The following is a 15913-nucleotide window of genomic DNA, read 5'->3' as shown; positions in this document are numbered from 1 at the left end:
GATAAATGATAAAGAAAAAACTTCTGGACAAACTCAATGTCACAGAATTTTTACATGGTGGGAAATTGCTCTGGTACCTCAATCAATTTATGGATATCAAAGACTTTTATAGGGATTCAATTTGCCACCATCAGCAATAAATTATGAAACCAGCTTTGAAAAAAGAATCTACCCTTGTAGTGTCTATGTTGATGTCCTGCTTTATGACTTCTACAGAAAATGCCATAATACTCATAGCAACTATTCTCACATTATTCTGAGAAAACAAATCAGTCATATCATTGCCCAGAGCCCCTCTTTGAGGGAGATGGATGGATGGATGGATGGATGGATGGATGGATAGATAGATAGATAGATAGATAGATAGACAGACAGTCAGTCAGTCAGTCAGTCAGTCAGTCAGTCAGTCAGTCAATCATCTATGAGGATTTTGGAACTGCATAACAACGTCAAATTTGCATCAATAGCCTGCAAAAATCAGATTAAATGATAGCAAAACACCTTACTAAATTAAGCACAAAAGTAGAATCAGGGTAATGTGGTTGGCAATTCATCATATAATTAGCTATCATACATGCATTGAATTTAACTGCTTCATTTTAATTTTCAATACTAATCAGTTACAAATAAAATCTAAAGGTTATTGATATTTAATGAAAGGTAGGTAGCTTGTCTCAAACATACGTAGCTTGTCTCAAAGAAATATACCTATTTCCACTGTTTCAAAAAAAGAATATCAGAATCCATATTAAAGTTACACTGAAATGTCAAGAAACTAAATAATTAATACCAGTACATTCCATATTTCTTGCGAATAATTTCTGCAGAGCCACATAACACAAACTTACAATATCTTTTATGTCCATGCCCACAATAACTTTAAAAATGAAACTGTGCAATTATGATACTGGATAGAATTTTCTGTGCAGTATATGCAGAAATTATTTTATTCTGAATAAATAGGAAATGTTAATAAATATATCATTTTAAAATATACAGCAGTTATTGTGAATATATTTACAAATTTTAAAGTGTATTGTATAGTATGTCCAATATTCATTACAGTTCGTTCATTCATTCCTAAGACGTCTTCTTAACCCAGTATCTAATTCTGTTATATCTCGATTAGTTACTTCCATCTTCTTTGGTTCTTCCATTGTGCTGAGTAAATATTCATGATCAAAACGCTGATACTTTTTTATACCATAAGACTCTTCCATATCTTCAAATAAGGCATCATGCTCACATTTTTCATAAATATCCTCATCTATTTTTACTTCTGGATGATTGCTGAATGACTCTATTAGATCTTCAAGCTTCTCTTGGCATGTATGGTGGCTAATATCTTAATATACATAAAAGGAAATTGGAATACAACATTACAATTAGGTTACTATTTTTGCAATTAAACCAGTTTTTATGTTATCTATTAAATCATAAAGCAAGTTGTTGCAGTTTGTTCTAAAAGCGAGTTAATAGGTCAGTTAATAGGTCATATATAATATGATAATTAAGGGGCAAGAAACAATGAGAACTCTGGCCTTGCTTGGAACTTTAGAATAGATCAAATGGAACAAGCCAATTCATATGCGCAAAAGAACATGCAGATTATTGCAATATTTGTTAGAGTAGGAAAACCTGCTTAAAAAATAATCAAAATATCTAGTAGTAATTTATTAGAGAGCATTAAAATCCTCCAAAAGTACCTTCTGGCTTCATAGCCGATTTGTCTAATCCACTTTCTTTCATCATCTTTCTAATGGACTCTAGTTGTTCCATAATTTCATTTTTCTGATCAGAAGCCAAAGTATTAATACTGAAAAGCCAAAAAGCTGGATCAGAATTAATCAGGACAAAAAATAATTACAATTCTATTAAAATAATATTGAATTCATTTATATTATTAGTAAATTTAAATCAACCACATTACCTATATTTTACTTAAATGAAACTAAATTTCAAACTACATTTACGTTGTTCATTTCTAATCAGCCCCACACAGTATTAGGTGAAAACCAAGCTAACATAAAATTGATTATATTTCTGTTCACTGTATTAAAACTATTCCAGATTTTTTACATATAGTACCGTATTTTCCGGCGTATAAGACGACTTTTTAACACATGAAAATCTTCTCAAAAGTCGGGGGTCGTCTTATACGCCGGGTGTCGTTCTCCTGTAACCAGGCAGACCAGTCCGAAAGACTCTGACGAGCCTTAAATGGCTCTGGCGATCCAAGCTCTGGCGATCCAAGCTTTGCCTGCTAATCAGGCAACTCAGCTGGGATGCCAGAGCCCTGTAAAAGAAAAAAGTTTTCCCCCTCCAGCTTGCTTACCTTAGCTGCTAATCGCAACACTTGCCTTGCTTCGCTTGCCTGAATCCATTCCATCAGCAAGCCACTCCCTGCCTGCAATCAAGCAGGCAGGAGTTGTGGACTTCAACTCCCAGAATTCCTCAGCCAGCTTTGTTTTGCTGGCTGAGGAATTCTGGGAGTTGAAGTCTACAAATCTTAAAGTTACCAAGGTTGGAGACCCCTGTTCTATTGGGTAAGTTTTTTTCCCCTTTGGGATCTTTAAAAAAAATAGTTAATTGGGTTTTTTTTTAAGTTGTTCTTTTTTAGACCTAGCCATTTAAAGTTTAGGAAGTTTTAAATTTAGCTTTCATATAAAAATAAAAATATTTGTGCAGCTTTCTGAGATTTAGTGTGTTTCTGTAGTGTTTTACTCTAACTACACAAACACACAAAATCTCACAAAGCTGTATGTGGAATTTTGTATGTGTAAAGTGTGAAAGTTGGTTTTTTGGGCTTTTTGTGGCTGTGTGAGGTTCCTGCTTGTTGAAGGGGCCATTTTGGGTCTAGCACAGCTGCTTTTACATTGTGGGTGAGCCAGTTGTGTTGTGTTGTGTTGTGTGTGTGTAAAGTGTGAAAGTTGGTTTTTTTGGGCTTTTTGTGGCTGTGTGAGGTTCCTGCTTGTTGCAGGGGCCATTTTGGGTCTAGCACAGCTGCGGGTGAGCCAGTTGATGGTTTTTAATTTTTATTTGGTGTGCGTTGGAAGAGGGGTAGTCTTATACGGCGAGTATAGCCCAAACCCTATATTTTAACAGGAAAAGTCGGGGGTCGTCTTATACGCCCAGTCGTCTTATACGCCGGAAAATACGGTACTAAAACACAGATTAATACTATATCCAAACCAGCTTATAAACCTAAAATCTAATTACTTTTTAAATGGAATTGTTGAATAATATCAGTATAACTTTTTAAAAGTACTGGAAATTCCTTCAATTTGTCAGTCACCACATGATTTTAATTATATTAAAAAGCCACTGCTGCAAAGTTCTAAAATACAAATCTGTGGTTATTTTGATAATGCAGAAACAGAATCGAGCTATGTTTACTTTAAAGCAGGCATAAGCAACTATAGATATTTTACATACTTGTACTTCAAGACATAGGTATAGCAAAAAAAAATAAAGCATACTTGATACACAGTATTTTTATTTATTTTTTCTTTATTTAATGGCATAATTGTTATAAGTTGTAAATTACCTCAGTAATATAATAGCGATATATGTTTTTCAAAAATAAAAAAAATTCTGTGCTTGAAAGATTAAAGGTTAAAAATGATGGCACCTTTAAATTCTAATTATCATTCCTTTTTACCCCTAAAAGGGGTAAAACTCTCAGTGAAACATCAGTTGTAATAAGCATTGCCAAAAATAAGAGGAAACATGCCATTCGTAATATATTGACATTCTGTTCTTATTTTAAGTTCACAAACATGATGTCTCAGATCTCTTTTCACATCTGAAATAAACAACATAACATTTAAATGAAATGCTATGATTTAATCTATTTGACTCACCAGCTTGAAAGTGGATCTAACTGAGTCAATAATGAATTTAACATTTTTTCCGTTTGTGCAAGATGTTGCTCCAATTCCAAAAGTTGATGCTCTAAAGTGAGAATATACACTTTTTAAAAGCTAGCATAAACTGAACATCTTTAAGATTAATCAAAAACTAAAGCAACAGGCAGAAGTGGAAGTATAATAGCTACAGTTCTGTTCAGATTGTAGGATCTGAAACAAAGCATTTTTCTAATAAATACGCATGAAGGAATTCCTACTGGATTCTAAAACGAATTGTTTTATGCCTTAGATATTTTTCAAAAATTATTTTAAAATATTTGAAGGCTCAAACCGAAAATGAAGTACTATTTCTAACAAACAAAATTACTACAGACAAAGCCACAATGCATTGAAGAGGAATTTAAACTGATCTAGTCCCAATAAAGGGGATGCGGTGGCCCAGTGGCTAAGATGCTGAGCTTGTCGATCAGAAAGGTCGGCAGTTCAAATCCCTAGTGCTGCGTAATGGAGTGAGCTCCCATTACTTGCCTAGCTTCTGCCAATCTAGCAGTTCGAAAGCATGTAAAAATGCAAGTAGAAAAATAGGGATCACCTTCGTGGGCAGGTAACAGCATTCCGTGTGCCTTCAGCATTTAGTCATGCCAGCCACATGACCACAGAATTGTCATCAGACAGCACTGGCTCTTCGGCTTAGAAACAGAGATGAGCACTGCCCCCTAGAGTCGGGAACGACTAGCATTTATGTGGGAGGGGAACCTTTACCTTTACCTTTAGTCCCAGTAAAAGCAACACAATAAATGTCCCATTTAGATACATTTTAATACTGTATTTCTCTGAAGTTATATTTACACTGTCATAGTATATACAATGTGGCCCAATTAGCAGTCTGTTTTACTGAATGTAAGATTATTCATGTATCAATTCCAAACCTTATTCTCAAATAGTACTTTCACATTTGACTAGAATGTTGATTAAACCATTTTGTATGCAGTTATACAGTATACTGTTTCCCCAGAGTTTAAACAAAATATTGTTTAAAAATTAAAATGAGATGTCATTGTTTAACTGCCAAAAGAATTTTTGCTAAATAGCTTATCTGTTAATGAAATCAGATATGATTCCATCTTGCCAAGGGAAAACAATGTTCTGCAACAGAACCTCCATTCCAGCAAGGAACTGAAATAGAAATCTCACAATAAGCCTATCTGGAATGAAAAGAACTCATGTATATATTTCTCTATAACTATTGGTGATGTTTCTCAACACAATAAGGAGAGTAAGAGTGCAAGTTAATAAATAAGTAAGTAAATAAGTAAATAAATAAATAAAGTTATTTCTGCCTAGTAAATGGGTCATTTCAACTTAAATGTCTTTATTCACTTTGAACAATGTGTCAAGGTCTAAGACATATTATTTATCAGGATTTTCCAGGTAGGTGAATCTTTCACATGAATTAATCATTAAAGCTTTTAACTATGCCATTTTATGATCTAAAAAAATCAAGTCTCTTCTTTGTCTCCAAAAAGCTCTTGCACTCATCTGCTGCAATTAGGATCAACATGAATTCAGTCTTTCTAAAAGAATGTCAATCATGAAAAAGAAAGTTAAAGAAATGCTATTCCACATAATTTTTTTTCTTTGCTGATACATTCACATTCTGTCAAAGTAAATTACCTGTAAACTTTTGGCTGTTTTTCAATTGTAAGAAATTGTTCTCTTTGGATAAGAAGTTGTTCTCCCGATGAAGAGAGAATTAATCACCACAGAACTGTACTTTGAAGACAAAATGTTTTCCATTTGCTAATGAAGCAATAATAAAAACTGAAATAAACTGTTTTGTCTTGAATGGGGAAGCTATGGTTAATGAACTCATGTATAAATCTCAATATCAAGTAACATTTGATAATTTGTACTAGGTTTCTACTATAAAAACTATAAGCAAAACATTTTGACCCAATTCGTACCTGTTTCTTTTGTTTTTTCTTCTGCATTTTTTTCTTTTTTTGATAAACTTTCTTCCTGCGATTTCATCTATAAAATCATAAAACAATCTCTATAAGTGTCTTAAATATGTAAGACTAATAAAAGTACCAATATTATATAATGTAAACGAAATATTTACATAATATTCCAAAACATTCCTACATTAGCATGCTTTCTGTTTAGTTTCAGTCCTTTAATAAAATTGTCAATAGCAATCCAGAATATTCAGATGAAGTAAATTATAATAAAATTATAATTTCATTATGCTTTCAGTTGCATAATGCAAGTTCCAAAAAGTTAGCAACACAAGGACAAAATGCAATTTAAAATACAGCAAATTTAATTATTTCTCATATATACATTATTTTCCCCTTTTGTCTAAAAAAAAGTATTTTGAAAGGTTCTAGGAACTGCCATAAAAACTATGCAAAAAATACAAGCAGACATGAAGATGCAAGTTGTTCACGCCTCCTCTGTACGAGTACGTTTCATTAGATTATATGTGCCATAATATTTTAACTTTTACCTCAACATTTACTAAGATAAGAAAACTTGAATTTCTATGCGATGCTGTATATTTGGCAAAATAAGACATATCTATAAAGGTGCTTTTACAAAATAATTCCACCTGGAAGTCTAGATTTGATTTTTGTTTTTTAATATTTACCTTTAAGAATTTGTATAAAGCAAACACACCCACACTAATAGCATATAGCGGCATTAGGGTTAAAGCAAAGTCTCTGCCATTGCCTTTAGTCCGTTCAGTCTTCAACTCCTTCTCCATTGCACTTTTCATTTGCTGGATGCTTTGATATGTTTTACTTTCAGGAGATTCAAAATTCGTGGGTGTATGCAGAATTTTCTCAGCTCCACCTACAGAATAAACATTTTAATAATTCAGAGCCACTTAAATCCAAAGCCAGTTAATAAAAACTAGTGCTGTAATCTGGGATTTATGTGCTGAAGTATAGTATTTGTATAGATAGTTCCTATCAACAAACGCATTAATAAGAATCCCTTTATTAACAGTTTGTGGGGAAAGGATAGAAATGATAATAAAGAGAACATAAGGTGTTTTTCATTAAGAGAAAGACAGCAAAAGCCATATCTACAACACAAAAAGCAAAAACCCCATTTTCCTTTAGCTCATACTTTACTGGCCAGGCTGTCTAGAAAGGACATATTAACCCAATAAATAGGGACATGAGCCCAAGAAAGGCCGACCTAGCCTATGGAAGACCCGGTTTCTCTAACTATTTCCAGCTACAGTTGCACATGGTGTAAATGTTAAGGAACTTCTCTATAAGGCACTTTAGGACTAGTTTCTTTTAACATAAGTCCCCTAGTTGCAGACGGAACCCTGACATCAAGCCAAACAATCATTGAAAGAAGACAGCTTTTTATCATATATATAAAAATGTGGTCTCCCTTTGCCTGCCACGAAGGGACGGAGTGTGGAACAGGGAAGAAATGGGCGCCGGTACGATACCGTGTCGGGGCTGGTGAGGAGCTGGCCGGCCAGAGGAGGTTTTGGCACTCCGCGGAGACTTCCCTCCCCCATTGAATATCCTGGGCATCACTACGAACAGGCAAAGTACCAGCACGACAGAGACGAACACCTGCTGCATCGAAGAAAGCGCCATGGCGTCACGCAGTGACAACACTGCCCTCCGAGAAGGGGCTGCCGGCTTTACTCTCGGCCACCTACAGTCACTCGAATAAACCAATACCGGCTGGAAGGAAGCTGGAAAAGGGGAGCGGAAGACAAACAAACCATAGATTTGCAAAGGAAGACCTTCATCTTCGGTTCATCTTTTTTGTAGCGCCCCCTAATGGGCTCCAGGCACTGTTGGCGTGGCGATAGGTGGCAGGAAGGGGAGTGAATTCAACGGAAACTTTCTGTGCACCTCCAGCATAAAATCTTGCTTTTGCTTACAAAAGAGGGAAAACTGCTGCTTACAATTGTGAAAGGATATTATAAATATGTAGTTCTGCAATAAAGCTGATGAGAAAAGGGTAAACAGGATCATTAATCCAGTGTTTTGGAATTCAAAAACAGAAAAACAGATTCAAAATCAAAAATTCATGAACAGAATTCAATTTCTGTTCATTATCACACTATTGTAAATGCAGAAGAAAGCTAAAGGCTATTAATAGTGGGGAACATAAATTCTAATGTAATAGAGCAGGGGTGGGCAACTGTGGCCCTTTTACAACCTTTGGACCTCAACTCCCAGAATTCCTGAGCCAGCTGGCTCAGGAATTCTGGGAGTTGAAGTCCACAGGTTGTAAAAGGGCCACAGTTGCCCACCCCTGTCATAGAGCATATAAATGGATACTGAAAAATGTTGCTGATATCAGAAACAATTTAATAGCGATATCAATAGCACTTAGATTCATATACTGCTTCACAGTGCTTTTACAATCCTCCCTAAGCGGTTTACAGAGTCAGCATATTGCCCGCAACAATCTGGGTCCTCATTTTACCCACCTCGGAAGAATGGAAGACAGAGTCAACCTTGAGCCTGGTGGAATTCGATCTGCCAAATTGCAGGCAGGCAGCAGAATTTGCCTGCAGTACTGCATTCTAACCACTGTGCCACCACAGCTCAAGGAGTGTATGTTGATATTTAGAATATAATTTTGGCCACACATTGCTTTCACAGGACCTAAAAACAGTTGCTCTAAAATGAGATACGCATCTATAGAATATTAAATACTGCATAGTATGCAGACTTCAAATTTATATAGCCTTCACCCTATGGGCTGTAAAGTGATAAAACAAGACCCTTACTTGTTTTTGGAGGATATGTACCAGGGATGGGTTCTAAATTGTTACAAAATGGGGTTGAGGGGTACCCCGGACCGTGAACCAGCTCATGAGTAAACACACTGAGACTGAAATGATTCTGACAGAGGCGCCTTGTGTAAAAATATAATTTACTTTAAAACATTTAAAAAGCACTATGTCTTTAAGAAAACACATTAAAAACAAAGTCTTATCTGGGTATGTGAAGCAAGGCTATCTCCCTAGATCCCTCTCCACAATACCGAAACAGTTCACAAAAGAATAAAGCTAGCATGAAGGTAAGCAGCTTCGGCGTCGATACATCATCAAGGCAATCATAATGGGGGCAGCACAAGCTTCACAGCTAAAAGTCACCTGAAGTAAAAACAGTTCAAACAGCAAACATTGCTTGAAGCTTGTGGAAGGAAAAAGGTACAGCAACAGCAGTCCCGATGATAGCTTGCGTGCTACAAAACAGCAAAAGGCAAGCATCCGTGGGAGTTTCTCTGTAACGGCATCTGGAGTCCTTATCTGCATTCTTCTCCCATCTGCGGCGTTGCACTAAGCTTCCTGCAGGAGCTGTGCATTTAGGCCTAAACAAGGAGTCTAGGCCCAAGTAGCAAGCAAAAGGTCCTTGCTTATATAGGGAGTTAACCTGCAATTAACTAGGGCGGGGAAGGCTTGCAGGTAATTGCCAACAGGAGATGGCTTGATTGAAACCATACTGTTTGTGAGTAGGCAGGTAGCCACAGCAATCCTGGAAACACTCGTGACAATCCCCTTCTCTGCGGCTATTTGACTCGTTAACAAACATACATTCTACATTGGGTACATATATACATCAATGGTAAGTACATTCACATAGCCATAGACATTTTACCCAGAAGATAGAGGTGTTGGTCACGGGGCAGCGGTTTGGTAAACACGTCCGCTACCTGTTCCTTGGTTTCACAATACACAGTCTTAATGAAACCTGTTTTCACCAATTGCCTCACATGTTTGTTTTGTATATCAATATGGCGTGATCTCTGGCCTACAGTATCGGCTTCCGATATGTTAATGGCAGCCATGTTGTCCTCATAGACTTTTATAGGTTGCATGGGCTGCTTCCATAAGCTTACCAGAAGATCGTCAAACCAAACTAGGTTATTGGAAGCTTTGGACAAACTCACATACTCAGCTTCTGCTGTGGAGGTTGCAATTAGCTCCTGCTTCCCAGAGTACCAATACACGGGGCTACTATTTAGGTGTGCAATGTACCCCGAGGTACTTTTTCTAGATCTAACATCCCCTGCCCAATCGGCATCTGAAAAACAACTCAATCTTAATTCTCTGGTTGCTTCTGGTTCCAATAACAATGAATAGTTCACAGTACCCTTTAAGTATCTCAGGAGTCATTTAATTCCGCTCCAATGGTACTGTGTGGGATGTTCAGAATGTCTAGATAACACATTTACACTTAGACTGATGTCCGGTCTAGTCCAATTTGCAATGTACAACAATGACCCAATCACGGACTTGTAAAGGGTCTTATCTTCAAACTCCGTGCTCTCAGTGTACATATTCTTAAGGAAGTCTGTTGCCATAGGGGTATCGCATGGCTTCGCCTCTACCATGCTACACTTTTTAAGCAATTCCTGAATTTTATCTTCCTGAGAGAGCCGAAACCCCTTCTCAGTTTTTACGAATTGCACCCCTAAAAATTTGCTAATGTGACTTAATGGTTTTAAGGCGAAACTCTTACTTAGGTCCTCAGAGAACTTCTTATGCCTGTTCTCTGATCTGCAAATATATAGGATGTCATCAACGTACAACAATACCGTTTCCCTAATGCCCTGATCTTCCTTGACAAAAACACACTCGTCAGCCGACGATGGTAAAAAGCCCATCTCTCTCAGGCTTTTAGTGAGACACTCGTACCATCGCTTACCAGATTGTTTTAAGCCATATAGGCTCTTGTTCAACAACCACACATCGTCTTCCCGATGGCTTACTCCCTGAGGAATCCTCACGTACAGCTCTTTGTCTAACTGGGCATGCAGGTACGCTGTCTGAATATCAAACTGATATACATGTTCGCCTCGCATGGTAGCGATAGAGAGAGCTGTTCTCACGCTCTCAGGGCGCACCGTGGGCGAGAAGGTGTCCTCATAATCATCAGGGAATCTCTGCGAGAATCCCTGCGCTACTAGTCTCGCAACGATGCCCTTGAAGTGATGTCCCGGTGCCTGGAGGCCGTACGGATCTGGATGGGGAGGAACAGGCTCAGGCTCAACCCATCCAAGACCGAGTGGCTGTGGTTTCCGACGTCCCGATATAGTCAGTTGACGCCATCACTGACTATTGGGGGCGAATCATTGGCCCCCACGGAGAGGGCTCGCAACTTGGGCGTCCTCCTGGATTCACGGCTGTCTTTAGAAGAACACTTGACGGCCGTGACCGGGAGGATTTTTCATCAGGTTCGCCTGATTTGCCAGTTGCATCCCTTTCTGGATCGGGACTCGTTACGCACGGTCACTCATGCCCTCGTCACCTCCCGCCTGGACTATTGCAATGCTCTCTACATGGGGCTCCCCTTGAGGAGCACCCGGAGGCTCCAACTGGCGCAGAGTGTGGCCGCGCGGGTTGTAATGGGAGCGACATGGCGCTCCCATGTAACACCTCTCCTGTGCGAGCTGCACTGGCTCCCGGTGGTCTTCCTGGTGCGCTTCAAGGTTTTGGTTACCACCTTTAAAGCGCTCCATGGCTTAGGACCTGGTTATCTACGGGACCGCCTACTACCACCAATAGCCTCCCACCGGCCAGTACGCTCTCATAGAGAGGGACTCCTCCGGGTGCCGTCAGCCAAACAGTGTCAACTGGCGGCCCCTAGGGGGAGAGCCTTCTCTGTGGGGGCACCTACCATCTGGAATGAGCTCCCCCCGGAGATACGGAGGATCCCGGATCTGCGCACCTTCCGCCGCGCTGTGAAGACCTTCCTATTCCATCAGGCGGGCTTGGCCTAATCTCTTCCCTTTTTAAATACATAAATTTTAATCTGTTTTTAAATTATTGGGGTGTTTTAATCTGTCTGGGCCAAAATGATTTAATTTGATTTTATTTGGTTTTTAAATTTTTTGTATCTATGTATTTTATTGTTTGGCTGTTCACCGCCCTGAGTCCTTCGGGAGTAGGGTGGTATACAAATTAAATAAACTAAATAAACTAAACTAAACTTATAAAGCCCCCACCTTCAATGGGCTTTTGCTTGAAAAGCCACCTGGTGCCGATCACCCTCTTATCCTTGGGCAATCTTGTTGGCATGAATACATCCAGCCTTTTCAGGCTGTCTAGTTCTGTATCCATGGCGGCCAGCCACTTCTGTCGTTCATGGTCAGGTAAGGCCAACACATCCTTCTATCTCTGAGGGGTGGCCAAAACCTGGTCGACTGAGGTAACAAAGTCGTCGTACCTCTTAGGCTTATTGCCTCTAGTAGCCCTAACTGGTCTGCGTTTAGGAGTGTCACTCACATCAGAGTCATCCGATGAGTCATCTACCTCGTGACTATCACTATGCGTCTCAGAAGCTGGGTGCCTATCCTTCCTGGCTACCCCCATCTTACGCTTCAATACCCCTTTCAAGGGTGCCTGGGATGCACGCTTCCCAGAACTAGATGTATCCCTATCCTCGAGTAGGTTCTCCGATACATCCTCTGCTCGTCTACAACAACTACGGGAAGGGTTCTGAGTAAGAATCTCATTGGCATGGATCTTACTCCAATTGGCCCCTTCGTGAAAGGTGGCAGACCTCGATATCATTAATTTCCCGTTAGGGTAGGCAAACCTAAATGCCTTGGAACCCTGCTCATAACCAACGAATCTGAGTTTAACAGAGATCCGGTCTCCCTTTCTCCTGAGTTCCTTCGGGACATGAACATCGGCCATCGCTCCGAAAATGTGGAGGTGTGCCAAGCTAGGCTTATGGCCATATAGCACCTCGTATGGGGTCTTCTGCACCACGCTAGACCACACACGGTTCAGGGTGTAATTCGCGTATCTAACTGCTTCTACCCAGTACGCGAAATCTAGTCCGGAATCCTCTAGGGCGCACCGCATCATTGTTAGTAATACGTTGCTGCGCTGTTCTACAACACCATTTTGAAACTTAGAGTAAGGCGCGGTGCATAAGTGGACTATGCCCTTACTCCTCAACCAGCTGGAGAACTGCCTGGAATTAAATTCAGTCCCCCTGTCAATTAAGATCTTCTTAACTCTGACCTGGTGCTGGTTCTGGACTAAGTTACAAAATTCCTTAAACTTAGTCAACGTTTCACTCTTGGACATTAGGGGAAAAACGAATCCAAATCTGCTATGGTCGTCTACTATGGTAAGAAAGTACCGTCTCTTACCCATGGAAGGTGCGAATGGACCCACCAAATCCATGTGGATGAGCTGAAACGGGTGTTCAGAGTACCTCTGAGACCTCTTGGGCGCAGATTTCACCTTCAACTTTGCACTCCTACAAATTGAACAATCTAGAAATGTGTTACAATCATTGATCTTGGTCCCCCTTGAGTGTTCGGTTACCTTTTTCACTATAGGAAAACTCACATGACCTAGCCTGCGATGCATCAAGTGAGCACATTCATTGTGCAACGGCTCTCCTATAGAAATTGCATTAGCATTTTCAGGTTCCCTATTATCTGACTCTAAGTTAAAATTTAAAAACTTTTTATTAACTTTACATTTATCTTTACAAGGCTTCCTCTGGTGAAAGTCTTGATCCTCATCACCTAGTTCTAACTGTGATTCATTGTTACTACCAAATGAGATAGTATAATTACACGCTTAAGACGTTCCTATTCCAGCAAGCCAGCCTGACCTAAACTTTTCCTCTTTTAAATGGGAATTTTAAATTTGGTTTTAAATTATTGGGGTTTTAAATATGGTTCAGCCAAATTTATTTAATCTGTTTTATCTCTATTTTAAATTTTGTATTTATATGTTTTATTTTATGGCTGTTCACCGCCCTGAGTCCTTCGGGAGTAGGGCGGTATACAAATTTAATAAAAACAAAAACAAGCTATCGCTGCAGGACTCAGCATTCGTATTGGGGGAATAATAAGGCAAACCACCTATCTTCAAAACCTCCCCAATCACACATTTGTTGTTTTTGATCACAGCTGTTCCTCCTGGGAACAGAATCTCCATTCTGGGGTTCTCACATATCCTCATTAGGCTTAGCAAATTATGATCTATCTCTGGTACATACAGTGCTCCATGAATCTTTCCTATCCCAGGGATATAAACATCTCCAATGCCAACAACATTCACCTTTTTACCGTTTGCAACTTTGACCATGGATTGATGCCTTCTCATAATAACAAACAACCTTCGGTCACTGACAACATGGTTATTGGCTCCACTGTCCATTAACTATAGTTGCTCTCGCTGTTCCCTTGTAAGCTCTGACTCAGTAGTTTCCACTATACCTACAGAGCTATCATTAAACCTGGGATTGTTCCCTTTGTTGCTTTCATTTGGCTTTTTGCCCCTTCTGTGGTTAGGAACATCTACACTTGGCTTTCTACCAGGAGGTAATGGCCTCCTTTTACATTTATTATCAGAAGGTACCTTTGAGCATGCCCTAGCATTCACATTATGTGGGCAATCCCTTCTATAATGTTCTCTTGAACCACAATTGAAGCATTCTCCGATAGTATATGCTCTATCTGAACTATCGGGCCTTCTTAAAGGTTTTTCCTTTTTGTGAAAAGCCGCCCTGCATTTTCGCAAGTTATCTTCTGCAATCAATCTGCCAGATAACACTTCTAAAGATAAGTTATTACAATCAACATTATCCAGTTGCGATATAAAATTATCCCAGCTAGGATCAAGGGAATTGAGTATAACAGTAATGAGGGTTTGTTCAGACACTGTTTCCCCCCTCAACATCAATTCCTGCCTTAACCTGTTTAACTCACATAAGTGTTCATTAATATCTACTCCCGCCTTCAACCTTGCGGAATAGAACTCCCTATAAACTCTGTTTGTAACATGGGAGCTTTTTGAACAAAATAACTTATGCAGTTTCACCCAAACTTCTGTTACGGTCAGGTTACTAGGTATACTGGGATATAGTGCAGGATCAATGGACATCAATAAAATACAAAAGGCCTTATGATGTAAAAGATCAACTTCTAAGGACCATGGTCTAGGTGGGGGTTTTAACAACAACGATAAAACATTCTCTTTCATTAAAATTACTTGAATACTTTTAACCCATTCCTTAAAATTTCCTCCACCCACACTTAAACTTTTAAAATTAGGAGGAAGGACCTGTACATTATTAAACATGGAAACAGACATTAATTGATGTTCAAAATGTGGTCCATCCTGGAACAGGCAATAAGGCATTGGAATGGAAGCACACAGCACAGTGTCTTCCATCAGGCATTCTGACAATCGTTCCTCCCCAATGGGAGGGATTAACACTTCAGGTAGTGCGGATGCAAAGCTCATTCTGGTTTGATCACAAAAGGTCGAGGGTCCTCTCTGGTGCACATCTCTAGGAATTTTTGGACGCGCTCCCAAATTCCTATCATCAGTTGAGGCAGCCTCCGGAACCGTCCTGGATGTTGATGTCATCACGGATGGATATATCCCACTCGTGGCGTGCGCTGAATTAGTCGCAGACATCAGGGGTGCTTTGGTATGTGCAGCTACTATTTGTTGAGCCGATGGTGCCTGCAAACCATCGCCTAAAATGGTTGCCAAAGTTTCTATCACACTTGCAACCTTACGCTCAACATGAGAGTCTCTTAAATTTTAGCAGAAGTCACTGATGTCATCAAGGGAGCTAAAGTCTTTATGGCCTGATCTATGATGGCTTCAACAGCAGGTGGCGCAATATCAACTTGGCCATGCTGGTTTAACAAAGAAGCAGGAACATTCGAATCAGGCAGTTTGTTATCCCCCATTCTCCACTTATGGTCTGAGGTGGGGGTTTTAGGAAAAGATTGAAAGTCTCTTACCGATCCGGTGTTTTGTAGGACTTCGATCTTCTTTCCTTTCACGGCTGGATTTTTTAATAATTCGCTAGAATCAGCAGTCGGGTTCTGACTTACTGTGGGCAAACCTAAAAACTGAAGGATTGCCTTCCTAAACTCATCATCCACCTCTGTATTTGTTTTCAAGACCTGAAGTGGCGTTCTTCCAGTCTCTACTTCTTTAGGTGATGATGGTTTACTCACTATCTTAGGCCCTTCAGAAGTTGAGGCCTCTGCTCCAAAAC

The 15913-nt window shown here is 39.5% G+C and overlaps 1 protein-coding gene across 1 annotated transcript; it reads right to left on the bottom strand.

The window, feature by feature from the left end:
* Positions 1–539: 539 nt before the first annotated feature.
* Positions 540–7611, bottom strand: CCDC107 (coiled-coil domain containing 107). The gene is made up of 6 exons (XM_034403559.3): positions 7342–7611; positions 6520–6725; positions 5834–5900; positions 3864–3954; positions 1707–1816; positions 540–1345 (listed from the first exon to the last, which is right to left on the bottom strand). The coding sequence occupies exons 1-6, from the start codon at positions 7493–7495 to the stop codon at positions 1071–1073; spliced, it is 903 nt and encodes a 300-aa protein (XP_034259450.1). The 5' UTR covers positions 7496–7611; the 3' UTR covers positions 540–1070.
* Between the last annotated feature and the right edge of the window lie 8302 nt (positions 7612–15913).

This window comes from Pantherophis guttatus, chromosome 7 (genome assembly GCF_059756535.1).
Source record: "Pantherophis guttatus breed Tessera chromosome 7, ASM5975653v1, whole genome shotgun sequence".
Classification (NCBI taxonomy): domain Eukaryota; kingdom Metazoa; phylum Chordata; class Lepidosauria; order Squamata; family Colubridae; genus Pantherophis; species Pantherophis guttatus.
This window is presented reverse-complemented; position numbering and strand designations above follow the sequence as displayed.